The sequence below is a fragment of the Melanerpes formicivorus genome, unplaced genomic scaffold (assembly GCF_026170545.1).
Source record: "Melanerpes formicivorus ecotype bairdi unplaced genomic scaffold, bMelFor1.0.p_v2 SCAF_8, whole genome shotgun sequence".
NCBI lineage: Eukaryota > Metazoa > Chordata > Aves > Piciformes > Picidae > Melanerpes > Melanerpes formicivorus.
Genome location: NW_027142360.1, coordinates 9,498,936 through 9,524,340, shown reverse-complemented (window position 1 = coordinate 9,524,340; position 25,405 = coordinate 9,498,936). Strand labels below are relative to the sequence as shown.

General features: G+C 47.0%; 1 protein-coding gene across 1 annotated transcript; it reads left to right on the top strand.

Annotated features, from left to right (window-relative positions):
- The first annotated feature begins 1,185 nt into the window (after nucleotides 1-1,185).
- Nucleotides 1,186-20,413, top strand: CMAS (cytidine monophosphate N-acetylneuraminic acid synthetase). The gene is made up of 8 exons (XM_068141959.1): nucleotides 1,186-1,396; nucleotides 7,270-7,412; nucleotides 7,626-7,781; nucleotides 11,164-11,297; nucleotides 13,923-14,017; nucleotides 14,795-14,966; nucleotides 17,873-18,023; nucleotides 19,781-20,413. The coding sequence occupies exons 1-8, from the start codon at nucleotides 1,236-1,238 to the stop codon at nucleotides 20,008-20,010; spliced, it is 1,242 nt and encodes a 413-aa protein (XP_067998060.1). The 5' UTR covers nucleotides 1,186-1,235; the 3' UTR covers nucleotides 20,011-20,413.
- Nucleotides 20,414-25,405: the final 4,992 nt, after the last annotated feature.

Sequence of the window (25,405 nt, the reverse complement as noted above, 5' to 3'; positions counted from 1 at the left end):
GGATTACCGCACACAGGGGGAAAGAATTTGTTTTTCAGACAACAGTGGCTGATGAAAAATCCCTTGAATCCAGTCGCCCGATGCTTATGCAGCTTTGCAGACAAAAGCTGCGGTGCTCGCTCCTCCCAGCTGTGAGGGCTTGCCATTACCAGAGCTGATAACCACCTTAAAGTAACCTTCTATGCGCTGACAGGAAACACAGCCACACCTTTGACTAGCATTTGTTTTTTACATGCAGAGATACCGGGCTACATTTGTGCTGCAGAAAGCTAGGAAAACTCCGCCCCATCTCGAAATTGATATCTGTGAGGAGGTGGTGGAGTCACCGTCTCTGGAGGTGTTCAAGAGGAGATTGGACGTGGCACTTGGTGCCATGGTCTAGTCATGGGGTCTGTGTTGATAGGTTGGACTCGATGATCCTTGAGGTCTCTTCCAACCTTAGTTATACTGTGATGCTGAGCACCCTCCCCCTAGGACAGGGTACCCCATGCCAAAAGGGGTAACACGCCCCTGTGAAGACACAGGCAAGAGGATGGGCATCACCCTCAGCTTTCTTGAGCCTCTCACTACATGGTGGAGCATGTCCAGAAAAGGGGAAGGAAGCTGGTGAAAGGTCTGGAGAAAAAGTCTTATGAGAAGCAGCTGAGGAAACTGGGGTTGCTCAGTCTGGAAGAGGCTGAGGAGAGACCCCATTGCTCTTTACAGCTACCCAAAAGGAGGCCATAGAGGTGGGTGCTGGTCTATTCTCCAAGCTGGAAACGATAGAACAGGTGGAAATGGCCTCAAGTTGCATTAGGATAGGTTTAAATTAGATATTAATTTACTGAAATACTGGTCATGCATTGGGTCAGGCTGCCCAGAGAAGTAGCGCTGTCCCTGAAGGTGTTCAAAAACATGTAGAGATGGCACTTCGGGACATTGTTTAATGGCCATCGTAGTCTGGGGTTGACAGCTGGACTTGATGATTCTAGGCGCCTTTTCCAACCTGAATGAGTCTATGGTTCCATACCTCCCCCAGACTAACAGCTGCTCGCTGCTAGACCCGCACCCACCCCCTTTGCCCCGCTACCATCGCCTTACGCCCCGCCCCCTCCCACGCCCCGCCCCCTCCACGGCCTCCCGCCCCGCCTCTCCTCTCCAGCGCGCAGGCGCGGCCGGGACTACACTTCCCGGCATGCAGGCTGGGCGTGGGGCAGAGCCGGTAGCAGGCGGCGGCGGCGGGAGCAGAGCCCGGTATGGAGGCGGGCGCGGGGGGCTCGCGCGCTCATCTGGCCGCGCTGGTGCTGGCCCGCGGCGGCAGCAAGGGGATCCCCCTGAAGAACATCAAGCTGCTGGCGGGGGTGCCGCTCATCGGCTGGGTGCTGCGCGCCGCCACCGATGCCGGCGTCTTCCACAGGTGCGCATGCGCCTCCCCCTGCATCGGCTTCCCCCTGCATCGGCGCCCGGACTCATCTCCCTTCCCGCCCCTTGCCGGAGGGGGGAAGGCGCAGCCGGGGGCAGGGGTAGTAGGATGAGGGAGTCCTAGCTCCTGCGGCAGCCCTCCCTTTCCAGGAAATCGGGCGAGGGGGTCTGGAGCACAAATCTCACGAGAAGCGGCTGAGGGAAGCGGAGGAGGCGGGGGGGAGACCTTCTCCCCCTCTGCAAGTGACTGGAAAGGTGGTTGCAGTAAAAGTGGATGTCGGTCTCCTTCTGCCAAGTAACAAGCGATAGGAGAAAAGGGAACTACCTGAAGTTGTGTCAGGGCAGGTTTAGATTGGCTGTTGGGAAGAACTTCTTCCCTGAAGGGGTTGTTAGCCATTGGAGCAGGCTGCCCGGAAGTGGTTGAATCGCCGTCCGCGAAGATGTGTCGATGTGGCACCAGGGGAGGTGGATTAGTGGTGACTTGGCTGTGCTAGGCTCATGATGGGACTCGATGGTCGTAAGGGGCTTTGCCAACCTAAACGATTCTATGATTCTTAACTGGCTTCACCCTGGCAGGCTCCGAGGCACGGTGCCAGATGCCCAGCTGACTCGTGGGCCAGCAGTGGGGCGCCTGGTCTCCCCTGTGGTGTCGTTAGCCTGGCTTTAGCCCCGTCAGGTTGGTGCTTGAGGGAGATGTGTGGTGTGGGATCCTCACTGAAGACAAGGGGATGCAGTCAATGTGGCACTAGGTTATGGATCAGGCAGGGCATGGCACAGGGCAGGCAGGCTGCACCCTGCCGTGAATTGCACTGTCCCCTTTTTGGTGAGCTGTGAGGGAATGAAGGAATCAGTGTCTTGCAACAGTTGCTCCAATTTGTGGTTGGGAGCCACTAGTTGATCTTGGCCAGTTACTATTGACATTTTTACTTTATTAAGATGGCTGCATTAAATGAAACTGCCCAGTGATGGATGATGTCCCATGAATCATAGGATGACTTTGGTTGGTGATCATCTGGTCACATCCACGGTGTGAAGCTGGCCTGGTTAGGGTTCCTTGGGGCCATGTGCAGCTGAGGTTGGATGTTTCCATGGCTGATGACCCCACAGCCTTTCTGGGCACTGACTGCAGTAACTGATAGCTCTCATGGTTGAAAAACTGTTTTGCAATTATGTAATTGGCACTTCTGTTCCTGCAGTATGTCTGTGTCCTTTAGCAGCTTTGCCTGGATGAGCACAGCACTGTTTTCTCTCAACCTGCCTGTTAGGTACTGGAAGACAGCAATAAAGTCAATCCTTAGCCTTCTCTTCGTAAGCTGAATCAAGGTAGCTCTTTCAGCATCCCCTGGTGTACAAATGCTCCCAGCCCTGAGACATCCTGCTGGCTCTCAGTGCAGCTTGCTCCAGTTTTTCTTTCTCATATCAGGGAGCTCACAGCTGGACACAGCGTGCCAGAGGCAGTCTCGTAAATGTTGAGTGGAAGGAAATAATCATGTGTGCCCATGTGACACAGGACAGAAGCTTACTTTATGGCAAAGGTCACAAAACTTTGGTAGCAATCATTAGAGCTAGCTTGAAACAAGCATGTTGTTTGCTTTAGGAAATTGGGCATTACAATTGTCTATTCTTTTTTTCCTGTGAAAGCAAACCAGAATTTTCTCCACACATACTGGAGAAATTAATTAGAACCAGTGTGTGCTTAGGAATGCCACACACCAAGTGCATCCTAGGTGCAGGTTCTAAATGCAAACCTTCTGCATTATGTTTAGTGCAGGAACTTGATATAGTCCAGTGGAAATGTCACTCAGCTAGATTCAGAGCTGGAAATCAGCATGAGCCTTCTGTATCTCATAGCTGCTATACCGTTGCATGCAGTGTGCCCAGGCAGCCAAGAGGGCCAGTGGCATCCTGGCCTGCATCAAGAACAGTGTGGCCAGCAGGAGCAGGGAGGTCACTCTGCCCCTGTACACTGCACTGGTTAGGCCACACCTCAAGTCCTGTCTCCAGTTCTGGGCCCCTCAATTTAGGAAGGAGGTTGACTTGCTGGAATGAGTCCAGAGAAGGGCAACGAAGTTGGTGAGGGGCTTGGAACACAAGCCCTATGAGGAGAGGCTGAGGGAGCTGGGGTTGCTTAGCCTGGAGAGGAGGAGACTCAGGGGTGACCTTATTGCTGTCTACAACTACCTGAAGGAGGTTGTAGACAGGCAGAGGTTGGTCTCTTCTCCCAGGCAGCCAGTACCAGAACAAGAGGACACAGTCTCAGGCTGCACCAGGGGAGGTTTAGTTTGGATGTTAGGAAGAAGTTCTATACAGAGAGAGTGATTGCCCATTGGAATGGGCTGCCTGGGGAGGAGGTGGAGTCACCATCACTGGAGGTGTTTAGGAGGGGCCTTGATGGGGTGTTTGGTGCCATGGTTTAGTTGTTTAGGTGGGTTGGATTGGTTGATGGGTTGGACGCGATGATCTTGAAGGTCTCTTCCAACCTGGTTTATTCTATGTAATTCTATGTAATTATCTACCCTCAAAAAATGTTTTCACTGTATCTGAAAAGTAGAGGAAGCATCACTGACTTGGTTTTATTTTTAACACAGAAACAATCAAAACTGCTTCTGAGCTAGATTACTAATATTTTAATGCATGTGACCCCATATTGCTTAATGACCTGTGATGGATGTGGTGGTTTGACCTACCTACCTACCTCATTTCCTAATTGCCATTTGAATTTGCCCAACAGGAAGCCAGTTAGGGTTTATGTAGCCTAACTTTGAGGTGCATTAGATGAAGGGTGCTAGATCTTGTAGTCACTTCTGAAACAGCTCTGCTGACAGGGTACATGTTACACAGCAAAACTCTCTTAGTTGATTTGGGTGTGTCAGCTGGTGGAAAACTCCACATGAGCCAGCCGTGGCTGCTGGCAGCCCAGAAGGCAGCTGTGTGCTGGGCTGCACCAAGAGAAGCGTGACCAGCAGGATGATGGAGGTGATTTTCTCCCCCCTACTCTTTCATGACACCCCACCTGGAGCACTGTGTCCAGTTCTGCTGCCCCCAGCAGAGGGGGACATCAGACTGCTGGAGCAGGTCCAGAGGATGGCCATGAAGGTCATCAGAGGGCTCTAGAGCCTCCCCTGCGGGGACAGGCTAAGAGAGCTGGGGCTGTTCAGCCTGGAGAAGAGAAGGCTCTGGGGAGAGTTTAGAGCAGCCTTCCAATATCTGAAGGGTGGCTACAAAAAAGTCAGAAATGGACTTTTTACAAGGGCTTGTAGTGACAGGATGAGAAGGAATGCATTGGAGGTTAGGAAGAAATTTGTTACAGTGATGGTCGTGAGACATTGGAACAGGTTGCCCAGGGAGGTTGTGCATGCTTCCTCCCTGGAGGTGTTCAAGGCCAGGTTGGATGAGGTGTTGAGCAACCTGCCTGTGGTAGTGGGGTTTGGAACTCTGTGACTTTTAGGGTGCTTTCCAACCCATTCTGTGAATGGGGAGGCTATATATAATCTCATTAGCCTGAAGCAGTTGATGAAAAATACCTCTTCTGCACATGTTTGTATGGGTGTGATCTCACATTGCTGTCACTGTCACATATTTTTCTTCTGATGATCTTGTGATGTCTTTGTATGAAAAACCTGAAGCACCACTTGCTATGTGCAGTGCTTTGAGAATGGCTGTGGGGAGGGTTATTTTTCATACATTCTGGAGTGGTATCTCATGTGGGTTTTTTTTTTCACAGGGATGGCAACAATGGCCTCTCAGTGTTGAAGCCAGTGTTTATTGTCATCACATAATATTCAGGCTAAGCCCTGCCTTTTGTCAATGTTTATTATCCCTGAACAATGGTAATCTTGCTTTACCAGTATTGAAGGTTCTCTGTGCCAAAAAACATATGGGATGGTAACTTGAACAGCCCTTTCTCTGCAAATGTGTGGAGCCTAATTAACACAATTGAAAACACTTGCAGGATAAGCTGATCTTCTAACTATTTGGCAGTTTTGCTTGTCAGCCTTCTTTCTGAGCTCTTAAATTACTCCAAATGCATCATTCAAACCATTCATTGATCTGTTAGCATGCCTAACGTATTGTGGTGTGCTGACATGAGATTTTTCTGGGAGGGAAGGGAGGCCATCCAGAGGGACCTTGGCAGGCTGGAGAGGTGGGCCCATGACAGCCTCATCAGGTTCAAAGACCAAATGCAAGGTCCTGCATCTGGGTTGGGGCAATCCCAGGTGCTGATATAGGCAGCAACTGGCTTGAGAGCAGCCCTGAAGGAAAGGATCTGGGGGTGTTGGTGGATGACAAGCTCAACGTGAGCCATCAGTATGCACTTGCAGAAAGCCATTCACATCCTGGGCTGCATCAAGAGAAGCATAGCCAGCTAGTTGAGGGAGGTGATTCTCCCCCTCTACTCTGTTCTGGTGAGACCCCATCTGCAGTACTGTGTTCAGTTCTGGAGCCCCCATTACAGGAAGGATCCGGAGGTGCTGGAATGTGTCCAGAGAAGGGCCATGAAGATGATTAGAGGGCCTCTCCTATGAGGACAGACTGAGGGAGTTTGGGCTATTCAGTCTGAAGAAAAGAAGGCTCTGAGGAGACCTAATTGTGGCCTTCCAGAGTCTTAAGGGGGGGTTATAGGAAAGCTGGGGAGTTTTTAGGGTGTCAGATAGTGATAGGACTCAGGGGAATGAAAGAAAAATAAAAATGGGTAGGTTCAGATTGGATGTTAGGAAGAAGAGATCATCCCATGAGGGTGGTGAGACACTGGAACAGCTTGCCCAGGGAGGTGGTAGAAGCTTCATCCCTGGAGGTTTTTTAGGCCAGGCTGGATGTGGCTCTGAGCAACCTGATGTAGTTTGAGAGGTCCCTGCTCATGGCAGGGAGGTTGGAACTAGATGATCCTTGAGGTGTCTTCCAACCCTAATGATTCTATGATTTATGTTGCCTAAGCTTTCTATGTGGAAGCAAGAGCAAACACCCAACAGTATTAAACTGAAATGCAGCCCAAGCTTGAGACTTTGTAGTCTAGTCTGCAACCCCAAGCAGTGCTGCAGGCTTGGGGCAGAGTAGCTGGAAAGGTGGAAAAGGATCTGGGGCTGCTGGTGGACAGCTGAGTGTGAGCCAGCAGTGTGCCCAGGTGACCAAGAAGGCCAAAGGCATCCTGGCTTGGATCAAAACCAGTGTGTCCAGCATGGTGGTGCCCCTGTACTCAGCCCTGGTGAGGTCACAGTACTGGGTTCAGTTCTGAATGCTGCAGGATAAGAAGGATGTTGAGGATCTGGAGGGTGTCCAGAGAAGTGCAACGGTGCTGGTCGGGGGTCTGGAGAGAGCTGAGGTTGATCAGTCTGGAGAAGAAAAGGCTGAGGGGAGATCTTATTGCTCTCCACAACTCCGTGAAAGGATGTTGGAGTGAGGCTGGTGTTGGTCTCTTCTAAGTAACCAGCCATAGGACCAGAGGAAATGGGTTTGGGTTGTGCCAGGGGAGGTTTAGGTTGGATGCTGGGAGAAACCTCTTTACTGAGAGAGTGGTGAGGGGTTGGAACAGGCCCAGGGAGGTGGTGGAGCCACGAGGGAGGTGTTCAAGAAGCTGTAGGTGTGGTGCTTCAGGATATGTTTTAGTGGTCATGGTAGCTGGGTTACACTTGGATTTGATGATCTTAAAGGTCTTAGGGATTCTATGATTCTATGTGTTTTATCCCTGTCAAAAGCTGCGTATTGGACTCGCAGGGCTAGTTTTACTAGTGCAAATAAAAGAACTGCTTCCTTTCAATGCAAGGTGTAGTGCACACATAAGGTCAGGGTGTTCTGTTCAGATTATGGGAGGCAAATCCGCAAAGCTGGGAATTACTGTTTTTATTAATCACTGTCACTGTTTGCCAACAGTATCTGGGTTTCTACAGACCATGATGAAATCGAGAAGGTTGCAAAGCAGTTTGGTGCTCAAGTCCATCGCAGAAGCCCCGAAGTGTCTCAAGACTCCTCAACTTCTCTAGAAGCTATCAGAGAGTTTCTTAATCATCATCATGGTAAATCAGTAATTAATTTGCTGAGCTTTTATTCTGTAGCCCCAAAGGGGTGATGCACTTACTATTTAGAAAAATAAGTGACGGCCTTAGCAAATAAAGGCAAGAAAGTTTCTCCTTTTGTCTGTCTGTGTGGCATCCACTCATACCACACTTTGCAGTTCTGTGTGTTAAAAGCATTCCTTGTTTCACAAATGTTTCTTTGTTTTGCTTTAGAAGTTGATATTGTAGGAAATATTCAAGCAACATCTCCTTGTTTACATCCCAGTGATCTTATAAAAGTAGCAGACATGATCCAGAAGGAGGGATTTGATTCTGTCTTCTCTGTTGTGAGACGGCATCAGTTCAGATGGAGCGAGGTGAAAAAAGGAGGTAATGTGTACAATGTTTAGTACAATGTTTAGCTGTTTCTGGTCACAGTTGTACTTAATAATATTGCTTAATTTTTCAACTGGTTTATTTTCATACCTGTGGTTTTTACATTAAGAACTGATATCAGAGGCTGAGTTCTTAAAGAGATGAAGAAATTCCTTATAAGTAGTCTTGGTTTTATGTTACTGATCATTGTTTTACCTTCCTGTAATTGTATTGTAGGAGTGATAAGATATTGAAAATTACAATATTTTTAACTTGTCTGAGCTCAAATTATAGCTCCCCAGAGCTTTACATGTTAAATTAGTATCATAGTATCAGTCACGGTTGGAATGGACCACAAGGATCATCTAGTTCCAACCCCACTGCCATGGGCAGGGACACCCCACACTAGATCAGGCTGGCCAGAGCCTCGTCCAGCCTGGTCTTAAACACCTCCAGGCATGGGGCCTCAACCACCTCCCTGGACAACCCATTCCAGGGCTTCACCACTCTCATGGTGAAGAACTTCCTCCTCACCTCCAGCCTGAATCTCCCCACCTCCAGCTTCATTCCATTCCCCCTAGTCCTATCACCACCTGATATCCTGAGAAGTCCTTCCCCAGCCTTCCTGTAGGCCCCCTTCAGATACTGGAAGGCCACAATGAGGTCACCTTGGAGCCTTCTCTTCTGCAGACTGAACAGCCCCAACTCCTTCACTCTGTCCTCATAGGAGAGGTGCTTCAGCCCTCTGCTCATCCTCGTGGCCCTTCTCTGGACACCTTCCAGCACCTCCACATCCCTCTTGTAAGAGGGGCTCCAGAGCTGGACGCAGTACTCCAGGTGCGGTCTCACCAGAGCTGAGTAGAGGGGGAGGATCACCTCCCTTGACCTGCTGGCCACACTTCTCTTGATGCAGCCCAGGATCTGATTGGCTTTGTGGGCTGCAAGTGCACATTGAGAGCTCATGTTGAGCTTCTGGTCCACCAGCACCCCCAAGTCTCTCTCTTCAGGGCTGCTTTCCAGCCAGTCACTGCCCAGCCTGGATTTGTGCCTGGGATTGCCTCGACCCAGATGCAGGACCCTGCCCTTGGTCTTGTTGAACCTCATGAGGTTGGCTTGTGCCCACCTCTCCAGTCTTCTTCTTGGCAAGTGTTCATGTGTTTGTAAACATGACCCTGAGGTCCTGTCTTAACTAGGAAGTTGTTTGCTCTTACTATGCAGTAGCTAGCAAATGATGACTAATGTCAGGTACAGCCTTAGTGAATATGGGGTGGGAACTTCTTAGCCTGGAGACACAGGCTTTATTTCAGCATGCTAATTTGACTGCTGACTTAGGGCAAATTGCAAAGTGCTTTTGAGTCATGAGGACTGAACTCACGTTGGTTAGCTCATACAAAAGAGCATGACTGGTTTTCCCAGCAAAAATATGCCTCCCAGGTACAATTGCCAAGGTGACTAAAGGGTGAACTCTTTACTACTTGTAGCTTGTCCTTGTACAAAGAATTATTCCACACATTAGCTATGTATGTGGTGGGTTTTGTGTGTGTGTGATTAAAGCAGAAACATTTGCTTCGGTTTTTTTCCCTCAACCCAGTTCATTCAGATGCTGTCACGTCGTTGTTATTGTTGTAACATTAATGTGTTCCTCAGACATTACAATTATTCTGTGGAGAGTGAATTGCCTCTGATGAAAATGTTGTTGGTGGTGAGTTTTCAAAGCATGCTGTCAAAAAGCAGGCAAAATAAATGAAGCCTGGTGTTAGAGTTAAGTTGGAATAGGAGTTAGGCCTTTGTTTAGGATAAACAGCTAACTGGAACGTTTTCGGTGTTCCTTGCAAGAGGAAAAACAACCTGACACAGTTTGTTCATAAAGTAAAAGAGGAGTATCAAACCTGGGGGTGGCAGTTTAGGATTCTGTGGATTGCACCCTAGGCAGCCAAGTAAAAGTCCAATTCACACCTTGAGATGTGGCTAGAATGGATATCTATGAAAGACTAAATCTCGTTTGGATCTACCACGTGGCTTCGTGAAGTGACAGTGTGCCTCCTTATCCCTATGGGCAGATTATTAACACTAGAAAGCTTCAAGGCCTACCTATGAGAGCAAATTACTCTTTAGTGTAATGCAACATCTAAAGACTCTTCATGTGGCAGGGGATACAATGTCTTTCAGTTGCAAGAAGTGTATGCAAGCAGATCATGGAATACATTGTGCAATCATGATCATCTTAAGGGTAAAAGCAAATGGCCTTCCAGGACTGTGGTGTTTTAGGTGACAGTGATTCCTGGGAGCATTATGCAGCTTAGCATTGTGCTCTTTTTCCATCCTTTCTTTTATTTTGTTCCCCCTAGATGGCTCTAAAGTACTGATTATGTACACTTTTCTTGTGTGTTTCTGTTGTTCTTTCTGCTTTAAGGTTTAGTATTGATGCAGCCTGAAAGAGACAGGTGTCTCTCTCTGCAAATGTTTCCTTCATTGAGACACAAAGCTGTAGTGTATTTAGGAAACACAAGGTGTGTATATATCCTAAAGTCTCAGCAGGTTTTGGGTATTTGAGAATGCCCTCTAGCTTTTTTTCCTGGTTATTAGATCATGAGACCTGCTGAGTTTTAGCTACTTTGTGTGTGTGAATTTGGATGGCCTTAGGAGAGAAGTCTCTCTAGTTTCTGCTGCATGCATTACTGGCATTGACTGGTTCTGATGGGGTCAGAGTGGCTCAAAGATGTTTGTTTATTTGTGGACATTGATGAAACCATTGATGAAAAGTTAACATAAGGTGTGTCCTTACAAAGGATGTGTTTTGGCTAAGTGGCAAGATGTTTTCACAGACCAAACTTCTTCTGTGGACTCTTCACGTTCCAGGTTGGACCTCTCAGCTCTCAAAGATCATCCAGGACATTCCTGATTTTAGGTCTAGGTAGCTGAATGAGGGTTTTGTGTTTACCTTGATTGTGAGTTAAGCCCCTTCCTGTTGTGTACTGGGAGATAGCATACAGAGAGGGTAGAGTCTTTCTTTGACGCTGGCAAGAGAGTCCAGAAGAACGTCAACCCTACTCCTTTTGGTAACTAATTTTGGAGCTGATGATCTCTCAGGTTTTTGGTCTGTGTTGTTGTTTGTTTTTTGTTTTGTGTTGGCTTTTTTGTGATTGGAATGAAAAATTTCCTTTACTGGAAATAGGAGGCCATTCTGCACTGTGTTATCCAGAGTTCCAAGAATGAGAAGTGCTTCAGTGATTGTTTATGAAGCTAAACAATGAGAGGCAGTAACAAGAGAAGTTGGTGACTGAATTGTGTCTTTAATTTCTCAGCAGAAAGCTCTTTCCAGAAAGTTAAGTGACTGCACAGAGATTCTGGATAACTTATTTCCTGAAATCATTGCATCCTTGTTTCCTGTTGACAGACAACAAAATGACAGAGCCCCAAAACCTGAATCCAGCGAAACGGTACCGGAGGCAAGATTGGCCTGGGGAGCTGTATGAAAATGGTTCATTTTATTTTGCTAAGAGACATTTGATTGAGAGAGGCTACTTGCAGGTTAGTCCTTCTGTTTTTCATGCTCTTTAGAATAATGCATCCTTTGTTTTAGAGGGTTCTGAGTTCAAGGATGTATTTCTGATGCAGGCAGTATGCAGTAACGATGCTTTCACCTCGGTCCACTTTGCTTATTATGTTTAACTTAATGGAGTTAGCTGTAGCTAGGGCAGCTCCAGTAGCAGCACCCTTCACAGCAAATACATCTGTACAAAAAATATTAAGCAATATATAGTTAGAAACCCAAAGCAGTACAATATTTAATTTCACACCAATACACCAGTATGTGAGTATAATTCATTTCAGTGCTATTAAGGATGTAAAATGAACTGCCATAGTATCAGTCAGGGTTGGAAGGGACCACAAGGATCATCTAGTTCCAACCCCCCTGCCATGGGCAGGGACACCCCACACTAGATCAGGCTGGCCAGAGCCTCATCCAGCCTGGTCTTAAACACCTCCAGGCATGGGGCCTCAACCACCTCCCTGGACAACCCATTCCAGGGCTTCACCACTCTCATGGTGAAGAACTTCCTCCTCACCTCCAGCCTGAATCTCCCCACCTCCAGCTTCATTCCATTCCCCCTAGTCCTATCACCACCTGAGATCCTGAGAAGTCCCTCCCCAGCCTTCCTGTAGGCCCCCTTCAGATACTGGAAGGCCACAATGAGGTCACTTTGGAGCCTTCTCTTCTCCAGACTGAACAGCCCCAACTCCTTCAGTCTGTCCTCACAGGAGAGGTGCTCCAGCCCTCTGCTCATCCTTGTGGCCCTTCTCTGGACACCTTCCAGCACCTCCATATCCCTCTTATGACAGGGGCTCCAGAACTGGACTCAGTACTCCAGGTGGGGTCTCACCAGAGCTGAGTCATGCAGTATCATAGGCTTCTCATAGAATCTGTAAACTTACTGACAGATTTAGTCCTATGCCAATTTTGTATTGTCACTTAAACAGTTGTTTTTCCCTTTGCTGCTGCTGATATCCCAATGTAGTAATGCAGAACAAACGTGTTTACTTCAGCTCTCATTTTGTTTGCCTCTAAGTAGAGACTTTCAGTTTTCCCAGGAAGGACAAGATCTCCATCTTGCAGACCACTTCAGTATTTGTCAGCAGAATAAAAAATAACCCCAAGTGTAGATACATCTCTGAGCAGAGCCTGGCTCTGTCCTCCCCACACTGCCCTTCACATCTTTATAAACAAGAATGAGGTCATCCCTCAGGCTCCTCTGCTCCAAGCTCAAGAGCCCCAGCTCCCTCAGCCTTTCCTCAAGAGGGAGATGTTCCACTGCTTTCAGCATCTTTGTGGCTCAGCACTGGACTCTTTCAAGCAGTTCCCTGAGGGGCCCAGAAATGGACACAATATTCCAGATGTGGCTTCACCAGAGCAGAGGGGGAGGAGAACTTCTCCACCTATTCACCACACCCTTTCTAATCAACCCCATGGTGCCATTTGCCTTCCTGACCACAAGGGCACATTTCTTGCTCAAGAGCATCCTTTTATCCACCAGAACTCCCAGGTCCCTTTCCCCTGATTAAATGCTATAGCTATTACTATTTTACTATATGAAAAGACCTAAGTGTGACATAAGGGCTGTATTTCATCATATGTTTCTTGCATGCTTTTTCTAGTTGTAAAACTAAAAATGCTCATTGTCTGTTGCTTATAGGAAGTTGTTTCAAATGATTCCCTGTGGTAGTGGTAAAAACTTTATATAAATGAACCATCATAGAATCACCAAGGTTGGAAGAGACCTCAAAGATAATCAAGTCCAACTGTCACCACAGACCTCCTGACTAGACCATGGCACCAAATGCCATGTCCAATCCCCTCTTGAACACCTCCAGGGATGGTGACTCTACCACCTCCCTGGGCAGCACATTCCAATGATGAATGACTCTTCTCGGTGAAGAACTTTCTCCTCACCTCGAGCCTGAACCTCCCCTGGTGCAGCTTGAGTCTGTGTCCTCTTGTGGTGCTGGTTGCCTGGGAGAAGAGACCAACCCCTTCCTGGCTACAATCCCCCTTCAGGTAGTTGTAGACAGCAATAAGGTCTCCCCTGAGCCTCCTCCAGGCTAAACAATCCCAGCTCCCTCAGCCTCTCCTCACAGGGCTGTGCTCAAGGCCTCTCCCCAGCCTCGTTGCCCTTCTCTGGACACATTCAAGTGTCCTGGTGTCCTTTTTGAACTGAGGGGCCCAGAACTGGACACAGTACTCAAGGTGTGGCCTAACCAGTGCAGAGTACAAGGGTTCAATGACTTCCCTGTTCCTGCTGGCCACACTATTTCTGATGCAGGCCAGGATGCCATTGGCCTTCTTGGCCACCTGGGCACACTGCTGGCTCATGTTCAGCCGGCTGTCAGTCAGTACCCCCCAGGTCCCTTTCTGTTCAGCTGCTCTCCAGCCACTCCGACCCCAGCTTGTAGCTCTGCCTGGGGTTGTTGTGGCCAAAGTGCAGCACCTGGCACTTGGACTTGTTGAATGCCATCCTGTCGGCATCAGTTACTAAAACCATTGTGACCACTGCCTAACCAGATGCTTGGCTTTCATTGTTACGTGGTGCTAAATGGTGCAGTGTTGCATTTTTATTAACCCAAGCAGGAAGGTTTAATGGTCTCTGTTTGATTTAGGGTGGGAAAATGGCCTACTATGAAATGCGTGCGGAGCACAGCGTGGATATTGATATAGACATTGATTGGCCTATTGCAGAGCAGAGAGTGTTGAGGTAAACCCACTTTTTAAATGCCTTTATTTTTGCTGGTGTCTTTCATTGTTTCAAACTCTGGGAAGGTGTGTTCTTAATGTATGTAATGTCAGTAATCAAAGATAATTGCAAACTTTATTTCTGATCATCATTTTCTTCCCCCCCTGTCTCTTTTGAAATCATCTGAATTGTCTTTGTTGTATTTTTGGGGCTTGTGTTTGTTTGGGGCTTTTTTTTGAAGTGCAGCTTGGGGAAAACTCTTAAGCCCCACTACACTATAGCAGTGTGTTGGCATCATCTCTTGAGTTTTCCAGCTGAGTTGTCCCAGGCTTGCATGGCCTGTACCACACATACTGATGTGCATGGCTGACAGTGCTCACGTTGAAGGCATGAGCTGATTACACCTTGCCAGCTGTCTTTTCTTTGCAGCCACTCTGCAGCCCTCCAAGGAATGAGTGGGAATGAAAAGGGTTTTGTGTGCCTTTTACATCCTCTACTCTATTTTGGGGTTGCCCCAATAAATGCTGCAGAGCATAACTTCTTAGTGCTAAGGAAATTACTCTCATCCTAATATTTAAATGGACAACATAACTGAGCTGTCTTTTGGATCATTTTGTTGGGTTTTTTGGTGGTTTTGTTTGCTTTGAAAAGGGAGAATATAGTTGGGCAATGACAGTGATGAGAAAAGACATTCTCAGGAAAGAATTTCACAGGTGTGAAGGTCACAGTTGTATTTGAAATACTTGGGTTTGGAGTGTTCAAAGAGTTCCACCCTAAAAAGATAACTTCTTTGTCTAGCTTTGGATACTTTGGCAAAGAGCCACTGAAAGAAGTGAAGCTGTTGGTTTGCAGTATTGATGGGTGCCTGACAGATGGTCGCATTTATGTGACAGAAGATCAGAAGGAAATGGTCTCCTATGATTATAGAGATATTGTTGGTGTTGATCTATTAAAGAAGAGAGGAATCCAGGTAAGTGTTCTGAAGTGTGAGGCTTTGTGTCTGCTGTAGCCTTGAACATTGAAAAGTTTCTAGAAGACTGCAGCATGTAAGCTGAAGTTTCTTCAGAGTGCTTCTGATCAAGCAGCATAATACAGTGTTTGAGGGCTGGGACAAAGGTTCTGGGATCCCTTGCAGGACAATAAAAGGGTTTTTGAGTAGCATCTTTCTCCTTTTGTCCTGGAAAACTGTGGGAATAAGTTGTTATGGTATTTTGCCATCACCAGTCATGTTGTTCTGTGCAGTCTAGGCACTCGTTAATTAAAGGCAGGTCACACCTTGAGTCCTGTGTCCAGTTCTGGGCCCCTCAGTTTAGGAAGGATGTTGACTTGCTGGAATGTGTCCAGAGAAAGGCAACAAAGCTGGGGAGGGGTTTGGAGCACAGCCCTGTGAGGAGAGGCTGAGGGAGCTGGGGTTGCTTGGCCTGGAGAAGAGGAGGCTCAGGGGGGCCTTATTGCTGTCTACAACTACTTGAAAGGAGGTTGTATCCTCGAGTGGGCTGGTCTCTTCTCCCAGGCCAGCAGCACCAGAACAAGAGGACACAGTCTCAAGCTGTGCCAGGGGAGGTTTAGGCTGGATGATAGGAAGTTCTTCCTAGAAAGAGTGATTGGCCATTGGAATGGGCTGCCCAGGGAGGTGGTGGAGTCGCCATCACTGGAGGTATTTAGGAGGAGACTGGATGAGGTGCTTGGTGCTGTGGTTTAGTTGATTAGATAGTGTTGGATGATGGGTTGGACTCGATGGTCTCAAAGGTCTCTTTCAACCTGATTAATTCAATTCTATTCTACAAAGCAGGGATGTGTTGTTGCCCTTTGGATATAGAAGTAGAAATACCCAGGCAAATTAGCTGGTTCATGTTAGATCACCCATGGTTGTTGTAAAGAGGGGAAAATCAACCCCCAGACACTTTTGTCTGCATTGTTGTTTAAATATAGGTGAATGTGCTTTAATGTTGAGAGGATTCAATGTAAATGCAAACCAAACAGCACAGGTTGTAATGTGGCTGCTTTCATTAGTATTGATTGTTATTACCACTACTAAATGCTGCTGATCTGAATCTCTACTTGCATTTATGTAAAATCAGCCTCCTGTCTGTGCTCATGCCTTTGGTAGAGCTGGAAGAGATTTTTCATGGTAGGAACTGAATGAAGATTTAGACTCTGAGAGGCTTAGCTCAGCTCTGTCACAGACAGAGATGGGCACAGATAAGACACAAGTAGCTGTACCTCAAGCAGACTTCTCCAGGTACATTTTTGGAGTCTCTGTTGTAGGATTTTTCTTACAATTTAGGTGAGACATTCATGACTTGCTTTGATGCATCTCTTGCTGCCTTGGGGCAGTGAAATGCAGTAGATGGTTTTTCTGGGCTCCCTTAGCTTTTTCTGTGAGGCAAAAGAGTGAAGAAATTTGTGATAATTGATTTGTTGCCTGTGAGAGACCATTTCTATACTTCCTGTGACTTGGAATCTTTCACTGAAAATCTCCTGGTCTTTGTGCTGCACTTCATGTACTTCTAGTACATGTGGCTGATACACACTTGCTCTGAGCACCATTCCTCTTTATCCTCTGCTTGGAATCAGTGCTAAGTTAGTATCACAGTATCACCAAGGTTGGAAGAGACCTCAAAGATGATCAAGTCCAACCTGTCGCCACAGACCCCATGACATAGACTGTGGCAGCAAGTGCCACATCCAGTCCCCTCTTGAACACCTCCAGGGATGGTGACTCCACCACCTCCCTGGGCAGCACATTCCAATGGTGAATGACTCTGTGAAGAACTTTCTCCTCACCTTGAGGCTCAACTTCCCCTGGTGCAGCTTGAAACTGTGTCCTCTTGTTCTGGTGCTGGTTGCTTGAGAGAAGAGACCAACTCCCTCCTGGCTACAACCTCCCTTCAGGTAGTTGTAGACAGCAATAAGGTCTCCCCTGAGCCTCCTCTTCTCCATGCTAAACAACCCAGCTCCCTCAGCCTCTCCTCATAGAGCTTGTGCTCAAGGCCTCTCCCCAGCCTTGTTGCCCTTCTCTGGACACGTTCAAGTGTCTTGGTGTCCTTCTTGAACTGAGGGGCCCAGAACTGGACACAGTACTCAAGATGTGGCCGAACCAGTGCTGAGTACAGGGGTACAATGACTTCCCTGCTCCTGCTGGCCACACTATTCCAGATGCAGGCCAGTAATTAAAGAGTTAAGGAAGGTAAGTTTGTTCACAGCTTGAGCAGAAAAATTGGAGGGGCTGTCTCTCAGATTTTTAAGAACTCCTGCTGCAATAGTCTTCTAGGTTTAGTTTGCCTTGTACATGATTCCTGAAATTTCAAGTTTGGAATGAACTTCTAGAGATGAATGTGCTGTACTGCTTCAGTCTCTTTAGTGCTCTCTCGATGCTCTGGAGTTCTGCTGTGAATGAAATGAAGTTTCATAGCTACCAGAATCACAGAAAATACTTCCTAGTATTTTACTTACAGAGCTGTTACAGAAAGCTTCCTTGGGGATTTTCTTACTCCCTGTGGTGGTGTTGTTAGTTGATAGTGCAGTAGACAGTCAGCATGCCACTCTACTGTGATATTCAGTGTTTTATTTGATACATGTTGCATTTACAAAGACAAATGGAATAATTTTGTTTTATTTGAACCTCGGAGAGGTTTCACAAAGCAGCTGCAAGTCTGGAATGTGGCTTTGGGATGCTTATCATTTCTGCTCTGAGGTTTGACTGAAGCAACCAGTTACTGCATGCTTTTATGATATCTGAGGGAGCTTCAATGAGCAAAACTTCTACTGTTTGGGTTTGTTTGTTGTGTTTGGTTGTTTTTTTTTAGTAAAGCAGCTTACATCTCTTCTTTCTTTGTGGGTAGAATTTATTCTAACTTGACTCTGTTTTAATAGGTTCGATTCGTCTCTGAAAGAGATTGTTCAAAAACGCTGTCAGCCATGCAGCTGGGATGTGTAGCAGAGGTTAACACAGCAAATAAGTTACAAGTCCTGGAGGACTGGCAAAAAGACATGGGGCTGAGCTGGAAAGAAGTCGCTTACTTAGGTCAGTTCCTGGGGTTTGGGTAGTGAAATTTAGATGCTGGGCTGTCCACTAATGCAAACTGCACTGCTCAGCTTCAAGAGGCTTTGCTCTTAATACCCTAATCTTAATGGGATTGACAAGCAGATTTCACAGTATCACAGCATAACTTAGGTTGGAAAGGACCTCGAGGATCATCGAGTCCAACCTATCAACACAGACCCCATGACTAGACCATGGCACCAAGTGCCACATCCAATCCCCTCTTGAACACCTCCAGGGATGGTGACTCCACCACCTCCCTGGGCAGCACATTCCAATAACGAACAACTCTCTCAGTGAAGAACTTTCTCCTCACCTCGAGTCTAAACCTCCCCTGGTGCAGCTTGAGACTGTGTTCCCTTGTTCTGGTGCTGGTTGCCTGGGAGAAGAGACCAACCCCTTCCTGGCTGCAACCACCTTTCAGCACATCGTGGCTTGTTAGGATACAATGCAAATATTAAAGGCATTGATGAATCAATGTCTAATTTGGCAAGGGAAGTCTTAGCTATTTTTATAATCAGGTTTAGGAAAGCTTTTGCTATTCCACAGGCATACAGTTCCAGCTCTTTACCATCAGGGTGGTAGAATACTGGAACAGGTTGCCCAGGGAGGTGGTTGAGGCCCCATTCCTGGAGGGATTCAAGGTGAGGCTCAACAGGGCTCTGGGCAACCTAGTCTAGTTGAAGATACCCCTGCATGTTGCAGGAGGTTGGACTAGGTGACTTTTGGATGTCCCTTTGTGGTGGTTTGAGCCTTAACTGGGGCTTCAAAGCTCAGATGGGGGCAAGGCTGAGAATCCCTCCCCTGTTTCTTCCCTTCCTCTTCCCCAATAGAGAGATAAGAAAAAGAAAGGGAGGGGAGCAAATCCACCAAGAAATAATTTTGGTTCAGCTTGGAAGTAGAGAGGCAAAGAATTATTTCTTTAAACAGTGTCTGTGTGTATATATTTGTGTAACAATGACAGGCAGGGTTCACAAGGGTAAGGAGCAAGGATGGATGGGAAAAGGAAAAGAAAAATATGAGATAGAGAACCAGTCCTTTGCAAAGTGTGGAAGCAGCAGGGAAGACCACGTGGCAGGGGAGTAGCAAGCCAGCAGCAACTCTTTCGTCACCGCGAAGCAGAAGGAAGAGAGTGCAATGGTTGCAATGTCCTCCCTCTTATACCCCTGCTGGGCAAGGCAGGAGGGAGAGGGGGAGTGGAACAGACCAAGTCAGTTTCCCAGGGGAGAAAACACCCTCCAGGAAGGGCAAAAAAACTCTCACAAGCCCTCCCCCCGCTGTTTTTTTCCAGGATGTGTGTAGCCCACCACACCCTTCCATCCCAGATCACTTCTATGATCCAGTTTCATTTCAGCTGGGTATTATATGGATTATCCCCTGAAACGGAAACGAGAGATGGGCACAATTAAAAGTGAAAGCTGGGTGATCCTGCATGAAACTGTATTCCAGTCACAGCTTCAGTGTATGGTCCTGAAAATGCTTATTCAGTTGCTCAAATAACTTTACTACTCCTCACACAGTCTTTAGGGAGGAGAACGGTACTTTGAAGTGTGATTAACATTTGCGTTTCTCCCCAAGGTGCTCTGAGAGCTGCCTCACGTCTGCAAAGTGCTGTTGAGGTGAAAACTGTGACAAATTTTTGAAAGGATTAATATGTGCACAGCAAAAAAGAAAAAGTTTTTTTACCTTCCCCTCCCCACACTGTGATGTTTTTCCTTGTCTGTCATCTTCCTCAACAGGAAATGAGGAGTCCGATGTGGAATGCCTGAAGAAGGCCGGCATGAGCGGTGTGCCTGCTGACGCCTGTGCGGTTGCTCAGAAGGCTGCTGGTTACATTTGTAGGAGCAACGGTGGCTGTGGAGCTGTCCGGGAGTTTGCAGAGCACATTTTCTTGCTGTTAGAAAAAGTGAACTCTGCCAGGAAGCAACTGCAAGAAATTAGTTCAGCAGGAAAGGAAACGGGGAAATGAGAACAGCGGGAGAGGAAATAAGGAACTAGTGTAAAAAGAGTGACGCGGTTGGTCAGTCCTGCTTTTCTTCTCTTCCCCTCTCAGTGTGCATCTCAAAGGATGGCTTCTATTCCAAGTGTTACATAGCAGTGGGGTTAAGGCGCTGTTCCCTTTGATGTTTCCCTCTAATTCGATGATTGGTTGGACTCGATCTCAAAGGACTCTTCCAACCTGGTTAATTCCCCATTCTATTCCCCATTCTATTCCCCATTCTATTCCCCATTCTATTCCCCATTCTATTCCCCATTCTATTCCCCATTCTATTCCCCATTCTATTCCCCATTCTATTCCCCATTCTATTCCCCATTCTATTCCCCATTCTATTCCCCATTCTATTCCCCATTCTATTCCCCATTCTATTCCCCATTCTATTCCCCATTCTATTCCCCATTCTATTCCCCATTCTATTCCCCATTCTATTCCCCATTCTATTCCCCATTCTATTCCCCATTCTATTCCCCATTCTATTCCCCATTCTATTCCCCATTCTATTCCCCATTCTATTCCCCATTCTATTCCCCATTCTATTCCCCATTCTATTCCCCATTCTATTCCCCATTCTATTCCCCATTCTATTCCCCATTCTTTCTATTCCTCTTTAAGGTCCCACTTGGAGTAAGTGCTGATATTCATGATTGTATGCTGATATTATCATATGATGCTTATTGATATCATCATACTCCTGATTAATTTAAAAGCCATTGAAGTGCAGTGAAAGGAACGCTACAGAAGGTGGTGTTCTGTGCACCTACTCTTAAGCATTACAGCTGTCCTACAGGAATGATTTGTCTTTATTCCCCCATCTGAAGATTTTCAGGGATTGATGACTTTGCATGACTTGGGGATTTGTAATTCAGGCTTAAAAACAAATAAATTAAATGGTCAGTTTTGCTCATCTGGTTTATATTTCCTTTATCAAATGTCAGCATGATCCTGTGTGCTTGCTTTTTACAGGGTTTATCCCTAGTGAGGAGGAGTTTTAGCATATGCTGGAGAGGTCAGGTATAAAACAACTATAAAAACTCCTTCCTGTATTTTTAAGATGGGTCAGTTAATGTACAGCTAGTTAATAATAGTATTAATTAGGAAAACCATTTAGGCATGGGCTTGGTTTTAAGCTTATAAATAAGTAAATTGCATTTGAATTATACCTCTTATTCATAGATTCATAAACTGGCTTGGGTTGGAATGGACATCCAAAGGTCATCTAGTCCAACCTCCCTGCAGGCAGCAGTGACATCCTCCACTGGATCAGCTTGCCCAGAGCCTTGGCAAACCTGGCCTTGGATATCCCCACAGATGGGGTCCCAGCTACCTCCCTGGGCAACCTGTTCCAATGTTCCAGCAGCCTCATGGTGCAGAACTTGTTCCTAACATCCAATCTAAAGCTGCTCTTCTCTCATTTCAAACCATTGCCCCTCATCCTATCTCTGCAGGCCTTTATAAGCAGTTCCTCTGCAGCCTTCAGAGGGATGTGGATGAGTTCCTGTGTGACCTGCTCTTGGTGATCCTGCTCTAGCAGGGGAGTTGGACTGGGTGATCGTTCAAGTTCCTTTCCAGCCCCTAACACTCTGATTCTGTGTGAGTCAGCTTCAGTGTGACCAATAGCCAAGTAAGAATTCTTCACTTGGGTAGAAGAGTGAGAGAAGGGACTTGTGGTGGGTATCTATAACACTGAGAGGGGTAAGGAAGGAGAGGGGAGGCAGGGGCAAAGACCACTGAAGAAACTAGCAGTGGCCACAAGCAGATGCCTGAAGAAGAGGAATTTGCCACATTGAAGTTGGCAGCGCTTCCTGTGCCCTCAAAATACAGGTAATGAATTTCTGAAGCTGGACTTTGCTTACAGGCATTTAATAAACCTCAGCACACCTAAACCAGCCTCTGTCCATGTGTTCTGGGAGTCTGACACCGTTCCTGTTTCTGAACCTTGCTTTCTTCTTCTTGCTCCTTGTGTGGGAAAGAGCCAAGTTCAGTTTTATCTTATTTCACAACATGTATCAGTGATACATTCTAAGATGTCAAGGGGTGGCTCTGACAGTGAGAAGCAGGACTGTTGCTGATAAGAATTAATCATCTAATCTTAAAACTCATTGAAAATGGGGCAAAGAACTGTTTAAGAACACGATGAAATCAGATGAATTGGCATCCATTGGTCAGAGGGAGCAAAGGGAAATTACTCAGCAAGTTCTTAAGCAAAATATAATTGGAGATTGGGAGAATATTCTGGAAATATGACAGGCTTGTCCCATTTGTTCACATACTCTTGCAGACAGGTTCCTGGGCTAAAGTGATGTTATCTCAGCTTCTGTGGCCACTCTTAGGGTAAAATTAAGTGTGGAGATCACTGATTCATAGAATGGTTTGGATTGGAAGGGACCTCCAAAGGTCATCTGGTCCAATTCTCCTGCAGCCTGCAAGGACATCCTCCACTACAGCAGGTTTTTCAGAGCCTTGTCCAGCCTGACCTTCAATATCCCCAAGGATGGGGCCTCAACTACCTCCCTGGGCAACCTGTTGCAGTGTTCCAGCACCCTCAATGTACAGAATTTGTTCCTAACATCCAATCTAAAGCTGCTTTTCTCTCATTTCAAACCATTGCCCCTCATCCTATCACTGCAAACAGCCCCTCTACAGCCTTCTTGTAGCTCCCTTCAGGTACTAGAAGGTTGCTCTAAGGTCTCCCCAGAGCCTTCTTCAGGCTGAACAACCCCAACTCTCTCAGCCTGTCCCCACAGGGTAGGTCCTTCAGCCCTCTGATCATCTCTCTGGCCCTCCATTGGACCCACTCCAACAGTTCCACGTCCCTCTGCTGGGGACAGCAGAACTGGACTCACAGCCTTGCAGACACTGTCAGTCAGAAATTAAGGACTTCTTCAGCAGACTGTGCATCTGTCCCTTGGTACCCAGTGACAGACCTGTGACCAATTCTTTTCAAGAGTCTGCCTCCGCTTCTGAGCCTGGCGGCCCCCTGTGAGAACAATTCTCTAGTTCTCGTGCAGAGCTTTGCAGTTTCAACGCTGCGGTCAGCAGATGTCAGTGAAGAACAAACCTTCGGGAGGCAGCACAGCTGCAGCTTCCCTTTGTGCCGGTGGAAAGCCCGAATGGCTGCAGAGCTCGTGCCAGAGTGGACACATCTCTGCTGCCATGAGGTTGTGGTTGATTCCAAGGTAACTCTCTCTCCACTAAGCAGTCTGGAAAGAGGCCACAAGGAAGCCTAACAATGCACTTTGTGTTTTCATGTCATTGAGTTTTTCACCTGACCAGCTGTCAAGTGCTGCCTGCTTGCTCCTTGTTGGGAGCAGAAGGTGCTGCTGCTCCACTCTGCTTGGTCATAGAGGAGCCTCCTCTGTGTGAACGCCAGAAGAGAATGCTCCACCATTAACACCCATTGCCTTTCAGTGTAATTTCCTGCAGTTTATGCTCTCTGGTGTGCAGGACAGGTGAAAATACTCAGGGAAAGGGGAAGGCTATCTCCTCTCAAAGTTAATAAAGAAGATGGTGCAGAATTATCTCCTGGTTGCTGGTCCCTTGAAAGAAGGTGGACTGTAGTCCCCTGTGACACTAGAACTGGTGAGTGATAAGGCTGCTCAGTCCTTTTCCCCTTCTGATCTTTTACTCCTACAGCTGGCACATGGTTACAAGTAAATCCTTGTCTTGGTTCCCTGAGCATCTCTGCTCTACTTACACCCACTGCAGAAACCCACCAGTTGATCTCTTCCCTGAGTCTTCTCTGTTTCCCTATGACTTCTGCCTGTGGAGGCAGGTCTCACAGGATCACAGTTATTACAGTTATATATAATTATATATATTATATATATATCACAGTTATTACAGTTATATTACAGTTTGGAAGGGATCTCTGAAGATCATTAAGTCCAACCCCCCTGCTAGAGCAGGACCATAGAAGCTAGTACAGGTCACACAGGAACATATCCAGATGGGTCTTGAAAGTCTCCGGAGAAGGAGACTCCACAACCTCCCTGGGGAGCCTGTACCAGGGCTCTGTGACCCTCACAGTGAAGAAATTCCTCCTCACGTTGAGATGGAACCTCCTGTGCTGTAGTTTATATCCATTGCCCTTTGTCTTATCCCAGGGTGCAATTGAACAGAGGTTATCCCCTCCCTCTTGACACCCAGTCCTCAGATATTTGTAAATATTTATTAAATCCCCTCTGTCTTCCCTTCTCCAGACTAAAAAGCCCCAGGGCTCTCCTCACAGGGGCAGTGCTGCAGTCCCTCAGTCATCCTAGTAGCTCTCCATTGGACTCAAGTAGATCCCTGTCCCTCTTGAACTGGGGAATCCCAGAACTGGATGCAATGGATGCAATATTCCAGTTGTGGCCTCACCAGGGCAAAGTAGAGGGGGAGGAGAACCCCCCTGGATCTGCTGGACACAATCCTCTTAATGCACCCCAGGAGACCATTGGCCCTCTTGGCCACAAGGGCACATTGCTGTCCCATGGATAACTTCTTGTCCACCAGGACTCCCAGGTCCTTCTCCATGGGGCTGCTCTTTAGCAGATCACCTCCCAGCCTGTACTGGTGCAGTTTATTCTTCCTTCCCAGGTGCAGGACTCTGCACTTAAGCTTGTTGAACCTCATTAGGTTCCTCTTTACCCAGCTCTCAGCTTGTCTGAGTCTCACTGAATGACTGCACAGCCTTCAGGCGAATCACTCAAGCCTCCCAGTTTGGTATCATCAGCATCTCCCTTCAATTGTATTGCAAGGACCTGATGACAGGCAGATTTTTCTCTCACTGATCTCTTCAGCACCTAACTTGTGTTGTTTGTGCAGAGGCAAAATTGGAAGGTATTGATGTCAAGCTTGTACAAGCAAGGTAGGAAATGAAAGGGCTGTGTGGCAAGTGTGAAATGCTGGAGAGAACATTTGTGTTTGGTGTGAATTAGGCCTTAGCTCAGCTTTTTAGTAACCACACCCCCAGAGGATGAGCTTGCCTTACAGATGTGTGTAACTTCAGCTCTCAAAGCAGACCAATTGTGTTTGTCTGCTTGGGTTTCTTTTTGATCAGCTTGTGCTGTGCTTTTGATGCCTTGGAATTGTATGGCTGGGGAGAAAATCTCTAAAGCCAGCCTGCAAAGCTGAGGGTGAGAACAGAAAACACATCACAGAATAACTAAGAAAAGTTTTCACTGGGTTCACAGAAGAGTCCCCAGGATGTGAACACAGGCAGCTGATTCTTCTAAAATCTGCCTTGTCAGGGCAGGGTAAGCAAAGAGGTTGTGTTTAGGTTAGCTGTTCTCTGAGTGGTGGTTTGTTTGCCCCAGAGGAACACTGAGTTCTGTTGCACAAGGACTGTGAAGTGGAATGGTTCTCATCACAACGCTGGAGACAAACA